This window comes from Schistocerca gregaria, chromosome 10 (genome assembly GCF_023897955.1).
Source record: "Schistocerca gregaria isolate iqSchGreg1 chromosome 10, iqSchGreg1.2, whole genome shotgun sequence".
Taxonomy (NCBI): Eukaryota; Metazoa; Arthropoda; class Insecta; order Orthoptera; family Acrididae; genus Schistocerca; species Schistocerca gregaria.
The window spans coordinates 151,323,840-151,346,606 of record NC_064929.1 but is presented as its reverse complement, the minus strand read 5'-3'; the positions used below and the strand labels follow the sequence as shown (position 1 = coordinate 151,346,606).

At 41.2% G+C, this 22,767-nt stretch overlaps 1 protein-coding gene across 1 annotated transcript in view; it reads left to right on the top strand.

Moving 5' to 3' along the window:
- Window positions 1-22,767, top strand: part of LOC126293176 (probable cytochrome P450 304a1) — a 97,554-nt gene that overhangs the window by 54,342 nt on the left and 20,445 nt on the right. The window contains exons 4-6 of the mRNA XM_049986274.1: window positions 63-347; window positions 3,813-3,930; window positions 19,956-20,136. Of these exons, the coding sequence (XP_049842231.1) occupies window positions 63-347; window positions 3,813-3,930; window positions 19,956-20,136 (584 nt within the window). The remainder of the gene's footprint in view (window positions 1-62; window positions 348-3,812; window positions 3,931-19,955; window positions 20,137-22,767) is intronic.

Genomic DNA, 22,767 nt, shown 5'->3' with positions numbered 1-22,767 from the left:
ACAAAACAATCTGGGCGTGTCTCCCACAATGGTACAAGTGACACTCTGTGATGTTTCGGCAGGTGGTGGTGCGGCCGTCGTCAGGAGCGCGTAGCGTGCTGCTCCCTGACGTCCTTTTGCCAGTCTTCGTGAACGCGCTGTTGTCCGTGTACACGGGTGCGCGGTTGCCGCGCTCTGCAGATGCTACGGTGCGCCATCTGGGGCATGCAGCAATGCAGTTCCAGAGGTCCAGCGATGCCACAGGAGGCTTCCTCACACTGCATTCCTGGCTGGCGTGGCTGGCACCGCGACTCTCCGGCTACAAGGACAACATCGAGGGCTCCGAGAAGATGCGCCTCTTCCTGGAGGTGAGCACGGCTTCTCCTGGGGGCACTTTACCCAAGTTGCACATTATAGTCCATTAAAATTACTTGAGAGCTGATATTTGTCACATGCTGCTACAGTGTTGCCACATCGGTTGTCGGCAACCGCACGGCTTATGTGACACACAAACATGGTGGGTCACTTCACAAATGCTCTTGAAGTGTAAGGCGGAGCAATATTGGAAGCGTCCGCTGCGAGTTATGTCGGAAATGCGAGATACTCTGTTGACAGCTGATTTCAAGAGAACAGTGACTGAACTGCAGCAGACGAGTTTTGTAGCCCTCAACTTAAACTCAAGTCCTAAGTTAACCACAACCTAGGTAGAAAACGACGGCCAACAATCTGCAGCAGAACTAACATCAAGACCGCTTTCTTTATGGCGATTAAAGCTAACGTCTTGAAGCAACCTCTAGACAGAAAAAAAAAATCGGTCTCAGCGCGAAAAGCAAATCGTAATTTCTCGTTGTCATTGGTTACCTGCGCCTTTCCTCACACTAGCTGCACAAACGGCCAAGATACCAACCAATGACCAGTGCTCATTGGCACATGGGTGCAGGTTTTAGGCGACACAGGTAGATTCCAAAGGAAAAAAGAATCTATTAAAAAACTAAAAACCCGCCTCGATTGCGAAAAAAGCACCTAGTGTTAACCTAGGTTTCGGCGTACATAACTACACCTTCTTCAGAACAACAATAAACCGCACAAGTGCCTAAGAAGACCTTTGTCGATGATTAAAAGAACACCATAGCTATACATTTATAAACGAAAAAGAAAAGGAAAACACAAACAGTACATATGTACAAAGTCAAAACCACTACTCAACTTGATGGTGTACGCTCCACCTCACACCGGCCTATGTTCGATGGGCCATGAAAAGGAAAACACAAACAGTACATATGTACAAAGTCAAAACCACTACTTAATGGTGTACGCTCCACCTCACACCGGCCTATGTTCGATGGGCCATGGCCCATCAAACATAGGCCGGTGAGAGGCGGAGCGTACACCATTAAGTTAAGTAGTGGTTTTGACTTTGTAAATTCAACTAAACGCTTAGGGATTACAATTACTAATAACATAAAATGCAACTATCACATGGATAATGTTGTGTGGAAAGCAAACCAAAGACTGTGATTTATTTGTAGAACACTTAGAAAATGCAGCAGGTCCTCTAAGGATACTACTTACACTATGCTTTCCCGCCTTCTTCTGGATGATTTCTGTCAGGTGTGGGATCCACAGCAAATAGAATTGATCGAAAAAGTTCAAAGACGAGCAGCTCGTTTTGTATTTTCGCGAAATAAGGGAAACACTGCCATGGATATGACACGCGAATTGGGATTGCAAAACAATGGCGTTTTTCGTTGAGGACAGAATTTTATCATGAAATTTTAGTCGCCAACTTTCTCCTCAGAGTGTGAAAATACTTTGTTGGCGCCCACCTACATATGGAGAAATGTTCCTCATAATAAAATAAGATAAAATTGAGTTCGCAAGGAAAGATACAAGTGTTCGTGTTTCCTACGCGCTGTTCGAGAGGGGAACGGTAGAGAAATAGCTTGAAGGTGGTTCTATGAACGCTCTGCCAGACTTTTAATTGTGAATTGCAGAGTTATGATGTACACTACTGGCCATTAAAATTGCTACACCACGAAGATGACGTGCTACAGACGCGAAATTTAACCGACAGGAAGAAGATGCTGTGATATGCAAATGATTTGCTATTCAGAGCATTCACACGAGGTAGGCGCCGGTGGCGACACCTACAACGTGCTGACATGAGGAAAGTTTTCAACCGATTTCTCATACATAAACAGCAGTTGACCGGTGTTGCCTGGTCAAACGTTGTTGTGACGCCTCGTGTAAGGAGGAGAAATGCGTACCGTCACGTTTCCGACTTTGATAAAGGTCGATTGTAGCCTATCGTGATTGCAGTTTATCGTATCGCGACATTGCTGTTCGCGTTGGTAGAGATCCAATGACTGTTAGCAGGATATGGAATGGGTGGGTTAACGAGGGTAATACGGAACGCCGTGCCGGATCCCAACGGCCTCGTATCACTAGCAGTCAAGATGACAGGCATCTTACCCGCATGGCTGTAACGGATCGTGCAGCCACGTCTCGATACCTGAGTCAACAGATGGGGACGTTTGCAAGACAACAACCATCTGCACGAACAGTTCGACGACGTTTGCCGCAGCATGGACTATCAGCTCGGAGACCATGGCTGCGGTTACCCTTGACACTGCATCACAGACAGGAGCGACTGCGATGGTGTACTCAACGACGAACCTGGGTGCACGAATGGCAAAACGTCAATTTTTCGGATGAATCCATGTTCTGTTTACAGCTTCATGATGGTCGCATCCGTGTTTGGTGAACGCACATTGAAAGCGTGTGTTCGCCATCGCCATACTGGCGTATTGCCCGGCGTGATGGTATGGGGTGCCATTGGTTACACGTCTCGGTCACCTCCTGTTCGTATTGACAGCACTTTGAACGGTGGACGTTACATTTCAGATGTGTTACGACCCATGGCTGTACCCTTCATTCGATCCCTGTGAAACCCTACATTTCAGCATGATAATGCACGACGGCATGTTGCAGGTTCTCTACACTTCCTTTCTGGATACAGAAAATGTTCGACTGCTGTCCTGTCCAGCACATTCTCCAGATCTCCCACCAATTGAAAACGTCTGGTCAATGGTGGCCGATCAACTGGCTCGCCACAATACGCCAGTCACTACTCTTGATGAACTGTGGTATCGTGTTGAAGCTACATGGGCAGCTCTACCTGTCCACGCCATCCAAGCTCTGTTTGACCCAATACCCAGGCGTACCAAGGCCATTGTTACGGCCAGAGATGGTTGTCCTGGGTACTGATTTCTCAGAATCTATGCACCCAAATTGCGGGAAAATGTAATCACATGTCAGTTGTAGTATAATATATCTGTCCAATGAAGACCCGTTTATCATCTGCATTTCTTCTTGGTGGCCAGTAGTGTAGTAAGAGAATTTTGGTGATGCGTTTGAGTGGCTAACTAACTTTTGAAACTCCCTAGCAGACTAGAACTGTATCCCAGCCTGCAGCCTTGCCTTTTGCACGTAATGACAGAGCCAACTGACAATTCGCCATCACGATTTTATTTCCGGTCTTGAGTAGTACCTGGACAGCTTAGCCGGGAAGACAAGCTTCTGGGTTCGACTTCTGCTCAAGCACATAGTTTCAAACTGCTAGGAACTTTCAAAACAAGCACATTCCACTGCAGAATGAAAGATTCATTCCTCTACCAGACTTTTATTTAAATGCAGGTAATAATTATCCATTGTTGAATCACTAGTTTGTTCAGTATATTTGAATATTTTTGTCGTCTGATGGAGCCTGTGTTTTATTTTACCATATTTCTCACTATGGTGTATGTGTATTTTTTTGTTTCATTTTTATACAGCAACATATCGAAGAGCACAAGCAGACTTATTCCGATGACTACATGCGGGACTTCATTGACTCCTACCTGCGGGAAATTGGGGAGCGGGGGAAAACTGGAGAACCGACAATGTTTACCTGTAAGTTGGGTCAGTTTTGATATAATGCTGCTAGGTGACATCTCAACAAATAGTAGTATATTAGCTCACTTGTTTAGTAATACACAGAAGTTGAGCGAACGTGAAAATTTCAGGTACAAATATCAACAATGTAGGAACAGACAGATTGCTATTTACCATAACGACGCATATATGTGTCTTTCAATTCTATCTGTCTGCAACTTAACGTTTCTTTCTTATGGTAAGAACCAATCTGTCTTTTCCTAGGAGTTATTATGACAAATGATTTAGACTACAATTTAAGCAAGGCAAATTCAATCATAAATGCATTGTCTGGTGTAGTGTACCGTCATTCCGTCAAACATGTTATAAGACAAGTTGCAATATTATGAAAAGGGCAGATTTCTACTCGCCACATAGCCGTTAGCAAAATGTTGAGTCGCAGACGGACACAACAGACGGATAAACAAATAAGCTTTCGTCCGAAATTCCTTCTTCCGAAGTGTACACACACACACACACACACACACACACATATATATATATATATATATATATATATATATATATATATATATATATATATATATATATATATATTCACGGAAATACAACTCACACATACGTGACCACTGTCTCTAGCCCACGAGGCCTCGGCTTTGAAAAATGCTGCATTTTCATGAGCCGTGTGCATTGCATTTTTTAACATCAAATCGACGAAGCTATTATTCAGTGAACAGTATATAATTGAAGTTGTTGTAACAATGTTCAATAAAATAACTGAAGAGATAGAAAATATAAAAATTTTATTTCTAAATTTTTTGCAGTTTTCAATGGAGTAATTTCTCCTTTTTATACTTTATTTATTGTTGTTGTGCAGTCCAAAAGTAATACCTTAATTTACATAACAAAAATTCGTTTTTCATTTAGACCACATCAAAGCCTGCAATAAAACTTAGCGGTTCCCAGAATCGAAAAAGAAAACTGAAGCAAGAAACAGAAGCTCAGAAAGACACAATAACAATGGAATAATATTTAGTACAAAAAATCGCAAAAAGAAAAGCCAGAAGATACGAAGAATAAAGAAGTAAAATCAAGAGTCAGAATCGGATTAAGGTTTAGTATTGCTGCTGCTAATTTTTTATGTGGTAACACATCACAAAAAACACGAGGCTTTGAAGACCATAAACAGACCTATAACAAACCGTATATATTCTGTACTGAGTAACTCGAAGTGCTAAATCGTTACTCATAAAGATGTTCCGTTTACGCGGATTATCGATACGATCTCTGCAACAGCAACCAATACAGAGTATGCTTATATTGGAATGTGGCTCTGGTGACCGTACTCACAATTCCAGAGAACACCGCACGACAATCGATAAGGCGCGCTCAAAACACTCGTAGAGCAGCAGCTGTATGGGTTGGCTGCATTAACTACACCGTGGTCCACCTGGGGCCGCAGCTGCCAACTCTTGAGCATCAAGTCTGTGGTTAGCGATTGGTCGATGCCTTGTTAAATACCGGAACACTGAACTACAGGGGCTGCAGCTGACAATCCATGAGTATCAAGTGTGTGGTTTGGAATTGGTCAATGCTTCGTTAAATACCGGACAAGTGTGTGGTTAGCGTCCTGGGACCTCTACTGTTCCTGATCTACATAAATGACCTGGGTGACAATCTGAGCAGTTCTCTTAGACTGTTCGCAGATGATGCTGTAATTTACCGTCTAGTATGGTCATACGAAGACCAGTATCAGCTGCAAAGCGATTTAGAAAAGATTTCTGTATGGTGTGTCAGGTGGCAGTTGACGCTAAATAACGAAAAGTGTGAGATGATCCACATGAGTTCCAAAAGAAATCCGTTGGAATTCGATTACTCGATAAATAGTACAGTTCTCAAGGCTGTCAATTCAACTAAGTACCTGGGTGTTAAAATTACGAACAACTTCAGTTGGAAGGACCACATAGATAATATTGTCGGGAAGGCGAGCCAAAGGTTGCGTTTCATTGGCAGGACACTTAGAAGATGCAACAAGTCCACTAAAGAGACAGCTTACACTACACTCGTTCGTCCTCTGTTCGAATATTGCTGCGCGGTGTGGGATCCTTACCATGTGGGATTGACGGAGGACATCGAAAGGGTGCAAAAAAGGGCAGCTCGTTTTGTATTATCGCGTTATAGGGGAGAGAGTGTGGCAGATATGATACACGAGTTGCGATGGTAGTCATTACAGCATAGACGTTTTTCGTCTCGGCGAGACCTTTTTACGAAATTTCAGTCACCAACTTTCTCTTCCGAATGAGAAAATATTTTGTTGAGCCCAACCTACATAGGTAGGAATGATCATCAAAATAAAATAAGAGAAATCAGAGCTCGAACAGAAAGGTTTAGGTGTTCGTTTTTCCCGCTCGCTGTTCGGGAGTGGAATAGTAGAGAGATAGTATGATTGTGGTTCGATGAACCCTCTGCCAAGCACTTAAATGTGAATTGCAGAGTAGTCATGTAGATGTAGATGTAGATGTAGATGTAGCGATTGGTCGATGCCTTGTTAAATACCGAAGCACTGAACTTCAGGGGCCCTAGCTGCCAACCTGTGAGCATCAAGTGTGTGGTTAGTGATTGGTTGTTGCCTAGTTAAATACCGGAGCATTGAACTACAGGGGCCACAGCTGCCAAACCATGAGCATCGCGTGTGTGGTTAGCGATTGGTCGATGCCTTGTTAAATACCGAAGACTTCAGGGGCCGTAGCTGCCAACCAATGAGCATGAAGTGTGTGGCTGTTGCCTAGTTAAATACCGGAGCACTGAATTACAGGGGCGGCACCTGCCAACACACGAGCATCAAGTGTGTGGTTAGCGATTGGTCGATGCTTCATTAAATACCGGAGCACTGAACTTCAGGGGCCGTAGCTGCCAACCCGTGAGCATCAAGTATGTGGTTAGCGATTAGTCGAAGCTTCGTTAAATACCGGAGCACTGAACTACAGCAGACTGTTCTCTTCATTGCGCCGAGTCATGTACAGTCCCCAGTTACCTACGAGTCTTGAAGCTACAGTGTTTGTCCGACGTTTCCGACACTTAGGCATCGTAGGCCAGCTCTGGACTCTATGTAGGCATCACTCTGGGGCACAGTCACAGGACTTTTAATACTTTAGAGGAGTTGTAACAATTTCAAACGTCTAATTGACTGGACGTTTCACAAGAGGAGGCATTATTTTAGTTAAGTATTTCATCATATTTAATAAATACTGATTTTTCTGGAATCTTTCTGATTATTCGGCTCGGCTCGTTCGGTTCTAGTCGCCCGTTTTCGGAAGATTTGCGGGTACGCGCGCATGGGTTCAGTAGTTGCTGTTTAGAGAATATGATCTGTGTTGTTCAAGCTTTGTTGTTGCGTAAATTTAGTTTCAATTAAAATATTGTATTTAGAATAATAAATAGGTTAGACAAGAAGAGAATAGAAGCTTCCGAAATGTGGTGCTACAGAAGAATGCTGAAGATTAGATGGGTAGATCACGTAACTAATGAGGAGGTGTTGAATAGAATTGGGGAGGAGTTTGCGGCACAACTTGACTAGAAAAAGGGATCGGTTGGTAGGACATGTTCTGAGGCATCAAAGGATCACCAATTTAGTACTGGAGGGCAGTGTAGAGGGTAAAAATCGTAGAGGGAGACCAAGAGATGAACACACTAAGCAGATTCAGAAGGATGTAGGCTGTAGGTACCGGGAGATGCAGAAGCTTGCACAGGATAGAGTAGCATGGAGAGCTGCACCAAACCAGTCTCAGGACTGAAGACCAGAACAACAACATTTAGAATTGGAATATTCTGTGTTAATATTGTGAGACGAGTAATTTATATAGACTTTTTTTGTCGATTTTTAAGTGCGTAGCTCTATGATTTAGAGGGTTATTATTTGTTATAAGATATTTTATATCTTACTTCTTGGTCTGTGTTTGCAGATTAATGAGCTGCAGGTCACATTTAATGCAAACACTCGTTTTTTTGTTTACTTGCAAATGTTTCAGTTTAACAGTTATTATTCGTTTTCTTATCTCATCTAGCATAAAAAAGATGTATAAAAAGAATAAAAGACTTGTTATCATCAAATGTGATATTTTTTTCACTCATGTCGACATTATTTTAAATGTTAATGTCACAAAACACAGCATAATAGTCGTGCAGCCCGCAAATGTAATGTCACAACTACAGGGTGGAGCACGAAATGTGTTACCAATTGCTTCTTTCACAATTTACGACCGCACATTAGATATCCTGCTGGGATCTCTACAGCAGTACCAGCAGAGCTTGGAAAAACAAATGAGTTAAGAAATGAGTGTAATTCACGATACTGCCGCTAGGAGACTAGTAAGCAGCAATGGCTGACAATGAATGACTGACGACACAGCAATTGTGTTACTTTTTCATGAAACGAAAAGCCTTGTTGTGACTCAGAGGCGTTTTCGACAACAGTTTAACACACGATGGATCTCTTGCAAGAAGACCATCCTCAGATTGTACGATAAATTTGTACAGAAAGGAACAGTATTGGAAGCGAAGCGACCTCGGCCTAAGCCTTTTTGTTCGCCGGAGAATATTCAAGCGGTACGAGTTGCTGTACAGAGAAGTCCCAGGAAATCGTGTAGCAAGGCAGCCGTGCAACTGGGTATATCCAGACGCTCCGTTCAACGCATTCTTAAAAGTGACCTCTATATGTTCCCATACAAGATGCACAGAAGCTCACTGAAGAACACAAGCAGCAGAGAGTACTGTTTGCTCAGTGGGCGGAGGATAGGGAAGAAACTCCCAACAACGTCTGGTTTTCAGACGAGGCGCATTTTCATTTAGACGGTGTGGTTAACAAACAAAATGTACACTTTTGGGCCACTGAAAACCCACAAGTGCCTCATGAACGACAACAATGTGCTCCGAGGATTACAGCGTGGGCAGCAATTTCCAGCCACTGACTTATTGGACCCTTTTTCTTTGAAGAAACTGTGGACAGCGAGCGTTATTTGAGCATGCTTCGCAATAGCTCCATTCCACAGCTTCTTGCTACTATCTTGCCCTTCAACACGCAGTGGTTCATGCAAGATGGAGCAAGGCCACATACTGCAAACACTGTGTTGCGAGTTTTTACACGAGCATTTCGACATGCGGATCATTTGACTCAGGTTTCCAGGTCGCTTCAATGACAGATAAAATTGGCCCCTAATAGTCCAGACCTCAATCCATGTGACTTTTTTCTTTGGGGGTACCGAAAGGAAAAAAATTTCCCGAAACGTCCACGTGATTTAATGGAGCTCAGAAGACTTCAAGCTTGCAGTGAAATTACGGAAGACATGTGCCGTAGAGTAATCACTAACTTCAGTGTTCGTTTAAAGGAAGTTAAGAAACGAAATGGTGGACATATTGAGCATGTGCTGAGTTAGAACAAATCTCCATGGCCGGCCCTTCATTGTAGTATATTTTCCATTCAGATTGTATTGAAAATAAAGTTTATATTCAATGACAAAATGGTAACACATTTCGTGCGCCACCCTGTATGATTGGACACATTGGCGGCAATGGGAAGCAGGTGACAGTCGTCACTAAACGTTCCGATTGGTTCTGACATTCCATGAGCGAACTTCGGGCCAAGCCTCCAAGATACGGTGCAGGAACAGTGTTTAAACGTTTTCCCTAGTTATGACCCCTGTTTAATAGTTCTGTATTGTTCTCTTCCGTGCAGTTTACAATGGACGAGGAAAGAAGTAAATTGTGGAACGTTTTCACCGGAGTTGCCGATGATAAGGCAAAGTGTGATTTTGCCATACCTTATGTTTCGTGATAGGCGGTTTCAAAAAATCTCGCAAAAAATATCGATCATCATACGAAACCATAGTTATAATTTCATCAGATCCGCTAGAGCCCACCAGATCCCAAGAAGTCCGAGAATTTTCTTCTGAAATGCCAGTTCCGTCTACATCAAGAAGTGAAGGTCCTTCATTGAAACTTCAGCCTCAACAACAACAAACAACCATTGCTACATTTATCAAAAAACCCTTAAGTGCTAAAAGAGAAAATAATTTTTAAAATAGTAATTAAAGATTTGCAACCGTTTTCTGTGACTGAAGGTGCTGACTTCAAACCTTTAGTTGAGCATTTGGAGCCCTATTGTAAATTACTATCAAGGTTCATTTGAGCACATTACAGGATGCTCAGTATGTAAGAGTGCAAAATAAAAGACGAATTGGAAAGTGAGACACGCGTTTCCGTCACTAACGATGGCTGGACGTCTCGGGCAATCGTATACATCAGGCAGTTACAGTCCACTACCTCGTAAATTGGAAACTCAAGTCTGCATTGAACGTTATGAGCGGAATACAGCTGACTATATTAAAATGGAATTATGTAATTTATTATGTAAGTAGGAAGTACAAGATAAAATATTTGTTTGTGTTACAGAAATGCCCCTAACATGAAAGGAGCGATTCGATTAGTGGGCTGTGAACATGTGTCTTGTGTCACGCATACTCAATTTAATAGTGCATTCGGGACTTAAGAGCAAAGAAAATATACAAAACAGGAAATATCGTAGAATACTTCCACAGAAGTAAAATGTCTATAAAAACTTAATTTTGGTGCACGAGCAGAACGTTGCTACTAGGTCCAACAGCACACTGATGGAAACGACTTCTATTCGACAAGAACCCCTTTGAAGAGGTGCTTGGACTTCTCCACAATCCTGTGAAAAGTCTCCTTAAACTGAATGGATATCTGTACCAGAAGTTCTTAAAATTTTAAGGTCTTTGAAACAATTTACACAAGAAATGTCCTCGCAATCGCAAGTGCCAATTTCAAAGGTGCTAGCACCCATTGATAGCATTGCGCTGATTTGACAATTTATATATGAATTTAAGTACGGAAATAGCAAAGAACATTCTGCTTAAGCTAATTACAGAATTTAATAACAGATTTAAGAACTGTGCTAGACATCCAGTCCTTTCGAAAGCGGTCCTATTAGACGAATCTACACTATTGACCATTAAAATTGCTACACCACGAAGATGACGTGCTACAGACTTGAAATTTAACCGACAGGAAGAAGATGCTGTGATATGCAAATGATTAGCTTTTCAGAGCATTTACACAAGGTTGGCAATGGTGGCGACACCTACAACGTGCTGACATGAGGAAAGTTTCCAACCGATTTCTCATACACAAACAGCAGTTGCCCGGCGTTGTCTGGTGAAACGTTGTTGTGATGCCTCGTGTAAGGAGGAGAAATGCGTACCATCACGTTTCCGGCTTTGATAAGGGTTGGATTGTAGCCTATTCCGATTGCGGTTTATCGTATCGCTACATTGCTGCTCGCGTTGGTCGAGATCCCATGACTGTTAGCAGAAAATGTAATCGGTGGGTTCAGGAGGGTAACAGGGAACGCCGTGCTGGATCCCAACGACCTCGTGTTACTAGCTGTCGAGATGACAGGCATCTTATCCGCATGGCTGTAACGGATCGTGCAGCCACGTCTCGATCCCTGAGTCACCAGATGGGGACGTTTGCAAACAACAACCATCTACACAAACAGTTCGACGACGTTTGCAGCAGCATGGAGACCATGGCTGCGGTTACCCTTGACGCTGCATCACAGACAGACGCGCCTGCGATGGTGTACTCAACGAGCGATGGTGCACAAATGGCAAAACGTCATTTTTTCGGATGAATCCAGGTTCTGTTTACAGCATCATGATAGTCGCATCAGTGTTTGGACATCGCGGTGAACGCACATTGGAAGCGTGTATTCGACATCGCCATACTGGCGTATCACCCAGCTTGATAGTATGGGGTGACATTGGTTACACGTCTCGGTCACCTCTTGTTCGCATTGACGGCACTTTGAACAGTGGACATTACATTTCAGATATGTTACGATCCGTGGTTCTACCCTTCATTCGATCCCTCCGAAACCCTACATTTCAGCAGCATAATGCACGACCGCATATTGCAGGTCCTGTACGGGCCTTTCTGGGTACAGAAAATGTTCGACCGCTGCACTGGCCAGCACATTCTCCAGATCTCTCACCAATTGAAAACGTCTGGTCAATGGTGGGCGAGCAACTGGCTCGTCACAATACGCCAGTCACTACTCTTGATGAACTGTGGTATCGTGTTGAAGCTGCATGGGCAGCTGTACCTGTACACGCCATCCAAGCTCTGTTTGACTCAATGCCGAGGCATATCAAGGCTGTTATTACGGCAAGAGGTGGTTGTTCTGGGTACTGATTTCTCAGGATCTATGAACTCAAACTGCATGAAAATGTAATCACATGTCAGTTCTAGTACAATTTATTGGTCCAAAGAATACCCTTTTATCATCTGCATTTCTTCTTGGTGTAGCAATTTTAATGGACAGTAGTGTTCTTACGAGTACGCCGAAAGTTCATTAAAAACTGAATTAGAAAAAAGGACACCACTTGAAATAGAGTTGACTAAGACCGTATCGCCATTCCTTTTTACGAAGAGGACTCCATTTGGAAAGAAGGCGATGCAAAGGCAACGCCAAGCTCTCCGACACCATCTGCTACCGGCATAATTTCAGAGACGCAATATATGAAAGAAAAGTTAGTAAATAGGTACTAGCGTCCTTTAAAATGTAGACAGGCGCAAGCACTACTTTATCTTGGGCTGTCATGCCTCGCAGGAAAATAATTGTCATAGCTATTCCAGCGCCGTCAGATGACGCTCTCCAAATCGGGTCAAGTATTGACTGATAAGCGAAGTTCTCCGAAGTGGAAATGCATGGAAAAATTTTTATTTTTAAACTTGAACCCAAGACTTTCGAAAAAAAAGAACAATTGTTCCAAAAATTACATTTTCCGACTGTATGTTGTTATATAGCCTACATATGTAACCAAAGTAAAAGTCGTGGACACGCAATTCGCCACACTATGATCGTAAGGTATACCTTCTTTTATATATAAATTCATAATCGGGATCCTCCTTTGAAATGAAGCAAAAAATGCCTTTTTTAATTTATTTAGTTAACTGAAGAATTGAGAACATAAGTTCCATTTCGCTTATCAGTTATTCAAAATACATACCCCTGTAATATCTTGCATTTGTAAAAAGGCTGTCTTTAATTTCCACACCAAATAAATTAAACTTGCTGCTTATTTGTTTCTATTTCATTATAAAACCAGCTTTAAACGGATTCAGGAGTAAAAAATATATCAAAGTACCAATATGTATGAATGTGACTGGATTCCGTGAGTTTTACGACATCGTCGGTAACGAAAGTAATCAGTAACGATACGTTTGTATCGAGTACTGTTGTTTTTAGCAACGAATACATACGGATACACTTTTTTTCGTTACATTCACTGCTCCAACGATGAATATGCGGACCCAAGTATATCTGAAGATCCAAATCCATGTCTGTGTTTAACAAAAAGTACAGAAAATGCAACAAAATCATGCACTGTATTTCCAGACGCTCTGGAATTTAAAGATTTTGCTTCTTTAAAATTTAGTCACAATCTTCCAGTAATATCGAACCAAATTCGCACAGAAGTGATTATTCGTAGATCTCGCATATTTCAGAATGAATGCAGTCTAGAGCGGCAGCGACATCAGCTAATCGTCTAATGCGAAAATGTTGGGTTTTTCGACGGGTAAGTAATGGAGAAGAAGGAACTCAAATTAACCTATTTTGGTTATAACATTCACCAAAAAATAATGCAGCATACTTTTGCCAGCTGTTTTTCATAATGAATGCCGCTACATAAACATCTTTCGCAATTACACATGTTTTTAGTAAATGCAGGATAAAGATCGGTTAGCTGTGAAAGAAGTCCAAATCATGGAAAGTCCTTTACAACTTGGAAAGAAACAGAAAGAACTTTAATTAATAAAACTAGAATCGACGTATTATTGGAAACAAATATACATATTAACAGAATCTTCCGTCGGTTTTTGGTAGAACAACATTATAATAAATGAAAAGCATCAGTTTGCTTTTGTTCTACAATTGTAGAACAAAAGTATACTGGTGCATTTCATTTATTAACAAATATACAGGCGAACTATATTCCAATGAATATTAGCCTTCGTGAAGTATCTGATCATCCGAAATCTTCCTCTGCGTGGTCATGTTAAAATCTAGCACATCAAGTTGGTGCAAATGTCGGCAACCAATTAGCTTTACTTAAACTTGTAGGTCGCAAATCATCTTAAAAGTGTCATGGAAATACCGTCTCATACCTATCACTAGTACTTCCAAATAAATTTATTCATCTTCTGGCATCCATACTTCAAAATCAGCTAATAAGTGACATGAAAAGAAAGAAATACTACAGTCTTTTATTTGATTCGACTCCTGATGTCGCTCATTGAAATCGAATGTCGCACGTTTTTAGGTATGTAGGTATTGATTTTACCAACAGAGAAGTTTCTGTAAATGAATATTTTTGGGAATTTCTTAAAATACATGCGAAAGATGCATCCTCAATTGAAAATACGACTTTTGAAAAACCAAATTCCGATCAGATTTCAATGAAAAAAAAAACTGTATATCACAGTATTATGGCAACGCTGCTGTGTCAGGGCACATATCTGGCGTTCAACAAATAATTAGGAAAAATTAAAGCATTATTTGTAAATTGTAATAACCACAATTTAGTAGGAGTTATTGTTGCAGCTGACCCAGTCGTTGTAACACGTTTTGGAGTAATTGGTGATATACCGTGTTTTCTCACGTTCAAGATTACGATGGGAATTATTTAAAAAAATGCTTTAAAGAAACCTGTTAATCATGAATCTGAAACACGGTGGAGCGCTAGGCCACAAGCGATTAGCTTAGCGTCGTCGATGGGCGGGAAGAATTAGTACTATTAGAAACAATAGCAGAGTGCAGTACTACAAAAGTGACATCAGAAGTGAAGCTGCAATTTTATTGCAAAATACACTGAATTTGAATTTCATAACTTTAGTCCATTTCTGGCATTAAATCTTGAGCAGAACTGATCACATGCAGTTCTGCTTACAAGATCCTAAAATGAATAGAGAAGTGTTCCAGATTTTGAATCATGAACGACTGAACTTGCAAAAATTCGAGACGAGATCTGTAAAGAGGCAATAACAAATGACTAAGTCCTTGTGTGAAAAATGGGGTACTGATATAACAGTCCGTCTTAAAGAAACCGAAAAATACCCGCAGAACTGGTTACTGATGTTGGCCTCTCCGCAGAAAGTGAAATTTCTCGCGTTATGAAAAGCAGCAAGAAATAAGTACACGATTTATATGACTGTGTGACCTTAATTCCAAATTTTGGTTTTTAATGGACGTTGAAAATTTATTAAACAATGCTAAGGTGATAACCGTCTTGACAAGAACCTTACAAATTTGGGTGAATTTCATAATGCAGATTTTAATGGAATAGAACTCTATAACTCTGTGTCGAAATATATGGCTGCAAAATGTTTCTCCGAGCAATAGAATAGACATTTAACCTTAAACTCCATCGGAGCTTCTTACCTTTATAATTTGGTATAGAGGAGATGTTTCTCCAAACTGAGAATTGCATTTCAAATACTCAGTACGATATCAGTATCAGTTGCTAGCTGTGGACGTTCGCTCAGCAAATTGAAATTCATTTCCACATTGTTTACCATCAACGATGGGACAATATCGCCTTGTGACGTAGCATTTTTAAGTGTGGAAAGAGGAAAAATTCGATATGATCGGATTTCGTGATGTAATTGATTACTTTACTTCATCAAAGGCAAGAAAAATGAACACACAGTACTTATTTGTCTCAATGTATTATAATATTATACTATTATTATTAACCAAGATATAAATATTTTATCATTTTATTAAGAAACTGTATGTTTTAAAACAGTTGTACAAACACGCAAAATAAATATTATCTTTTTAACTAACTCTGCATAATAGTATGCCCGGCTTTTCCACTCACACAGAAGCACTTCCGAACCGAATCCAAGTTTTCATGGTTTTTAAGAAGATTTTTGGTTCAAATTAAAGTCTAACCTGAGGCTGCCTTCGTATTCACTCGAAAAACAGTATAATACTTTGTACAAGCTTAAATGAGTAGTGAATATTCGTAATAGCCTATATTATAAATATTTAAAGTCGGTACTACATTCTGTTATTATTTGTATTATGTTATTATCATAGTAAATTCTATACATTGTATTACTGTTGTGTGTTTCTGGAACGGGATTGGGTGGGAGGGGGGGGGGCGGTGTTAGTAAAGTGTAGGCCGAACTCCGGGAGACGAATAGGGGCGGTGGTGGCATGGATGGGCTCCAATGAGGTGTTGTGTTCCGGTTGCCAGTTAAGTTCGCTGCGCCACTGGTCGAACTTTATATGTAGTGGATTAGAATGCCACCCCGCTCTGTGAAAATTTATTAAATATCCTTTTTGTTTCTTTGGTTTTTAATGAGTGGGATTGTGAAACAAGTAATGTACTGGGTCATGCCCAATAAATTATTTGTAAAGTGGTTGCATTACGAAAGTTTTCAAATGATAGTGCGTTTCTGGCCATGGGCTCGAATTCAGTTAATATTTTCTTAGTCAGTCGACATTACAAGCCCTAGAAATTTGTAAGGGGAATTTTAGAGCACCCAGTGTACGTTGCTGCAAGCCACTGAAACCTAAATTTTGGCAAACTTCATGTCAAAAGCAGGTAGTGTGCCACATTAGCGAACCATCAATAAATGTGCCACAATTGTGCCTGATTCGATCTGTCTTCCGATAATAGTCAGCCCCACGTGCAGTCATGTTTGTTTCTTCATTGTCACACTTACTATTATTTTCATTTACCACCCAGTCAAAGTGGAATCGTGTAATGAACTAGAGGCTAAGTGCAATAATGTGACAAAAGAAATTGTTCGGTTTTTTAATGAAAGCCATTTAAATGTAAGCACCAGTAAAACATGTTTGATGGAGTTTAACAAAAGTAGTTTGAATGCTGAAATTAAATAATACATGGGCAACGAATTGGTAAAGAAAGAGTCTAGTGTAAAATTCCTTGGTATAACAACCCAAAGCAACCTGAAATGGGACACACATATTGACGCCCTAGCAACTAAGTTGACAAAAAATATATTTGCAATCAGTACTATTAGCAAGTTCTGTACAGACACCGTAGTCCTAAAGACTGCATACCATGCTCTTTTCTCCTCTCACTTGAACTACGGTATTGAAATTTGAGTGGCGACAACCAAAGCTAATCTAGATAAGCTACTCATTCTTCAAAAAAAGGGGTGTAAGAATAATCTGTGGAGCAAAATATAGGGAACCTTGTCGCAACTTGTTCCCAAAAACAGAGGTGTTAACTGTTATAAACACATACGTTCTAAAAGCCATATTGCTGGTGAAAAGACTGCACCCAAACACTTATTCAGATTTCCACCAGTACAATACTAGATATAAAGAAAGATATTACATTGGCAGCCACAGAACAGCACTTTAGGAAAGGGGGCCTCAGTATGTAGGTATAAAATTAGCTAATGCACTGCCTTGTGCAGTCATGACTCTTCCTACAATTAAACTGAAACATCAACATAAGAAAATTTTAGTAAAACACCCTTTCTACTCATTAGAAGAGTACCATACTTATATGAAGAACAACAAATGCTTTGTGAAATTATGTGAATAGAAATCAGTAAACATCTTATTGTAATTTTGTTGTAAATTAATGACGTATTCAGAAGAATGTGTCTTGCGTATTGTACAAATAACTTTAATCATTACTGTTTCTTTGTACATGTGCAGTGTACCATTCGATGTTGAATAAAGCTATTATTATTATTATTATTATTATTATTAATAATCCTAAAACATGCCATGAACTTTGCCAGTCACAGTTGATTCAATCTCATCTACTGTACTTCTTCTAGCATGGTTTGGAGATGAACTGTTATTCGATGCCCTGATGTTAGATACATTAAAAACGGAATTGTTTTTCATGAACATACTCAATTTTATACCTAAAACGTAATGTTTCTATGTGTCAATGATAACTGAACAATAGTAACTTCTGGAAGTGCACACTAGAATATAACAGCACACAGATTCTGGTATGTGCGTCCTGGTATTGGAGTAGTGTCGTTGAAATTTAATTAGCATGTGCCCTCATAAAAAGATGGAAGTTTTCGCCTAAAATTAACATCCTTTCTCCTTGGTTAAATAACAAAGAGACAGAGTTAATGCTATTCGACCACCTGATGTTCACAACTTCTGACAGTGATCATTTCTGGTTGTATGGTGGCACTATTTGTTTAAGTGTGTTTGTTTCTTTCTGCCGTATTATGGTGGGTTTCAATTTTTTTGCTCTTTGCTCTACACTGGGAGGAACTTAAGTTTCACACCTGAAATTAACTTGACAGCTGACAAAATACTAAACACCCGATATCAACAATTTAGGAAAAGACAGTTTGCTACTTACTGTAAAGAAGAACACATTAAATTGCATAAAGCCAACAAAAAGTGTTTTTCAATTGTGCCTGTCTGCAATTTAATGTGTCTTTTCCTACATTGTTTATATTCCTACCTGGAGTTTCCACTGTTTAAACATGCAATATGATTCATGCTGCTCTCGTGGCGATATCCATTAATAAAATATTGTCAGTCTTCAAATTGTGTCAAGTGGTTAACTGCCCACAAGCCTTTGGCTGAGATCTCCTCTGCCATTGTCAAGGCTTGATTGTTGTGTGGGTGCCGCTGCCAGGCTTATATATCCATGCTGTCACCAGTGACATCACTGGTGCTCAATTCCACACCATATAGTGTAATGTTTGGGTGGCGCAACTGCTGTGTCTGCTTCAACTGCCCAATCAGATGATCCGAAGCCATACTTGGCTGCAATCCACCATCTTTATAAAATCAACCCAGTCTGCAGACTCCTAGCAAAGGTCCAGCAACTAATGAAGCCTGTAAAAGGTGACCGAGGCCTCAGAACACCTGGAATATACAAATATCATGTAGGTATGGGCAGTTTTATGTCAGACTGTCTGCACTATTGCACACGGCTGCATAGAACATGAAAGTGTTTCTGCCTGCACTGTCCCAAAAAATCAGCTATAGCGCAACATGCACCAGAAAATGGCTACTGAATTGCATTTGAGAACATTTTTATTATTAAGTGGACCAACAGTTTCTGGGATAGTGTAATAAACAAAGCAACAGAGATCAAAATATCGGACAACACCCGCAAGAAAAGACGGTGGATTGCAGCCTGTGATTGAGGAGTTCAAGAAGCTGTGTTGGTTGCACCACCAAAACATTATTATATATGGTGCGGGACTGAGAACCAGTGACGTCACTGACAAAGGTGTCACTGACAGGGTGGTCAGAAAATGTCTGAAACGCTTTTCGTGATGTTGTAGGGCAGATTGTACTGACAGGTTAAGAAAACAATGCGATACGTTGCGCGGTTTCCGAGTCATTTAGCACTGAAATCAGCCAATCGGGGCATCGCGTGCTCACATTCAAGTGGCCTGCCAGGGGCGGTGTTACCTAATGAGCGCTTTGTTTGGTTAGCAGAAACTTGAATTCGCGCGCGCAACGACCTTATTGGCTAACTTCAATGCTAAATAATTCGGAAACAGGACAACGTATCGAATTTTTTTCTTAACATTTATGTCTCAGTACAATCTGCCCTACAACATCACGACAAGCGTTTCAGACATTTTCTGACCACCCTGCATAAGCACGGCAGTGTCATCCACGCAACAGTGTAGCACTTGACAATGGCAGAGGATATTTCCTCCAAAAGCTATCATGCAGTTAACTGTACAGATAATTTTCAGACATGTTTATCAGCACATTAACAAAAATATCTTGCAAATTTAGCTGTTACAATATGTGAAATTACAAAATTTCTGTTGCTTTTTGAACACACATCACATACCAGGCAAAAGTGGTATTCAGCAATCTGAGTAAGATGCCAGCAGTGTGTTAGAAACATTCGATGGTATGTAACAAATCATCATATCTTGGAGATTTTGAGGAGCCACATGGCTGGCTGTTACAGCGGAGCAGCTGTCCCTGATTCTGCTGGACTTCTTCTTCCCGACTGCCTCCTCATTGCCGGCCACTCTGACGTGGGCCCTCCTCTTCACATCTCACCACCTGGCGGTGCAGAAGAAGGTACAGGATGAGTTGGATGCAGTCGTGGGCCGCGGGAGGCTCCCCACACTGGACGACCGGCCAAAGTGAGTCAGGATGACCACACTACGCCCACCTCGTCACACTTTATGTTTATACTTATTAGTACGATGATCATTCCATAATTAAACAGCCAAACATTTACTGATGAGCCAAAAAACTTTGACTGCTGACCATCGCAAGATTGTATGTATCGGGTGAACAAAAAGTCATTATGAATTTCAAAACTTAATAAACCATGGAATAATATGGATGGAGAGGTAAAAATTGACACACATGTTTGGAATGACATGGGGTTTAGAACAAAAAAAATGAAAACAAAGTTCACTAAATGTTCGACAGATGGCACTGGACAGCAAAACGTCAGTGACTGCGCATGACAATCGTGTATAAAAGGAGCTGTAATGAGAGAGAGAATCAGATGCGCCAGCAGTCGCAGCATGTTGACATTACCTGAAAAGGCGCTTTTAGTGAAGCTGTATTATCAGAATGGGGAATGTGCTAGTTCAGCGTTACGATCCTATCGCCATTGGAACGGGATTAGAACGGGTAGAGGTCCTTTGACAAATGCAGCTGTGGCGAGAATGATTTTGAAGTTCGAAGCCACCGGTTGTTTAGATGATAGACCCTGTAGGGGCCGACCGACCAGAAGGCGTAATGCTGCTGAGACAGTTCAGGTAGAAATGGAGACTGTACCGGGTTCGTCTATGCACGGGGAAGTCAGCACTCGTGCAGTCACACGTCGCACCGGCATTCCATACTTGGCACTGAGGCATACCCTCTGATGCTATCCGTACAAAATCCATCAGCATCATGATGGATTTCGTGAAGCAGAGGGCATTTGCGGTGTGGGCGTTTCAAAAGATGGCGGAAGATGATGATTGGTTGAGTAACATGTTGTGAACCGACGAAGCTTGTTCCACGCTCTGAGGGTCTGTCAGCGCCCACAACTGCAGAATTTGGGCTACTGAAAATCCAAGAACTGTCGTGGAAACTCCATTGCACGACGAGAAAGTCACGGTGGGTTGGATTTACCACATCTACCATTATGGGGCCTTTTTTCTTCGAGGAAATGCGTGATTCTGGTTTTGTAACTGTTACCGTGACAGGTGAGAGGTACGCCGATAGGTTACAGACAGAATCGCATCACCCCCAGCCTGGCTGATAAACACCTGCTGGAACGTATGATGTTTATGCAGGATGGCGCTCCACCCCATACTGCTAGACGCGTGAAAGGTCTCTTGTGCACGTCGTTTGGTGATGATCGTGTGCTCAGCCGACACTTTCGTCATGCTTGGCCTCCCAGGTCCCCCAGCCTCAGTCCGTGCGATTATTGGCTTTGGGGTTACCTGAAGTCGCAAGTGTATCGTGATTGACCAACATCTCTAAGGATGCTGAAAGACAACATCCGACGCCAATGCCTCACCATAACTCCGGACATACTTTACAGTGCTGTTTACAACATTATTCCTCGACTACAGCTATTGTTGAGGAATGATGGTGCACATATTGAGCATTTCCTGTAAAGAACATCAAATTTGCTTTGTCTTACTTTGTTATGCTAATTATTGCCATTCTGATCAGATGAAGCGCCACATGTCGGACATTTTTTTGAATTTTAGTATTTTTTGGTTCTAATAAAACCCCATGTCATTCCAAGCCCGTGTATCAATTTGTACCTCTCTATCTACATTATTCCGTGATTTATTCAGTATTCAAATTTATACTGACTTTTTGATCACCCCACAAGTTGCTGATGTTGTGGGCACATGATACAGTGAGTAAAGCAGAGATGAATAGGGAATCATTTTAGTGAAAACATTGGCTGCAAATGGGGAAATCTACTAACATAAGATTTTCCATTATGTTAGCCACATTTGGACATTGAAATGAACTGATGTTAACACATGAAAATTTGTGCCGGACTGGTACTTGAACATTTATATATAAGGTGTCAGTGTCTTCTTGCAGACATTTCCAAAATGGCAAGTGAGGGGTTCATGGGTAGGTGACACTATGCTAGTAATGCGTAACAAGCTGGGAATTAGGGTCATATGGGAAGTGTGCTTGGATGCCAAGGTAGTTGAAGCAACCTCTCCGCTGTTCCAGTCTGGCACAAATTTTCACCTGTTACCATTGATTCATTTGAGGATCAATGTGACTAATGTTGTTGAAAACCTTTGAATACTATTTGTGCACTGACATGACAAAGGTCATGGGTTGGCAATATGCACGTATACAGATGGCAGTAATATCGTGTACACAAGCATAAAAGGGCAGTGTACTGCCGGAGCTGTCATTTGTACGTGGGTGATTCACGTGAGAAGGTTTTCAACATGATTATGGCCACACGGCTGGAATGCGAATGGTAGTTGGAGCTAGATACAGGGGACATACCATTTCGAAAATCGTTAGGGAATTCTGTGTTCTGAGCATGCCAAGAAAACCAAATTTCAGGCATTTTCTCTCACCATGTACAACGGTGGTCTTCTCTTAACAACAGAGAGCAACTGTGTTTGTATAACGTTGTCAGAGTCACCAGACACGCGACATTGTGTGAAATAACTGCAGAAATCAATTTGAGATGTATGACAAACATATGTCCCTTAGGGCAGTGCAATTAGATTTGTCATCGGGCTATGGCAGCAGAAAACCACCACAAGTGCCTTTCCTAACAG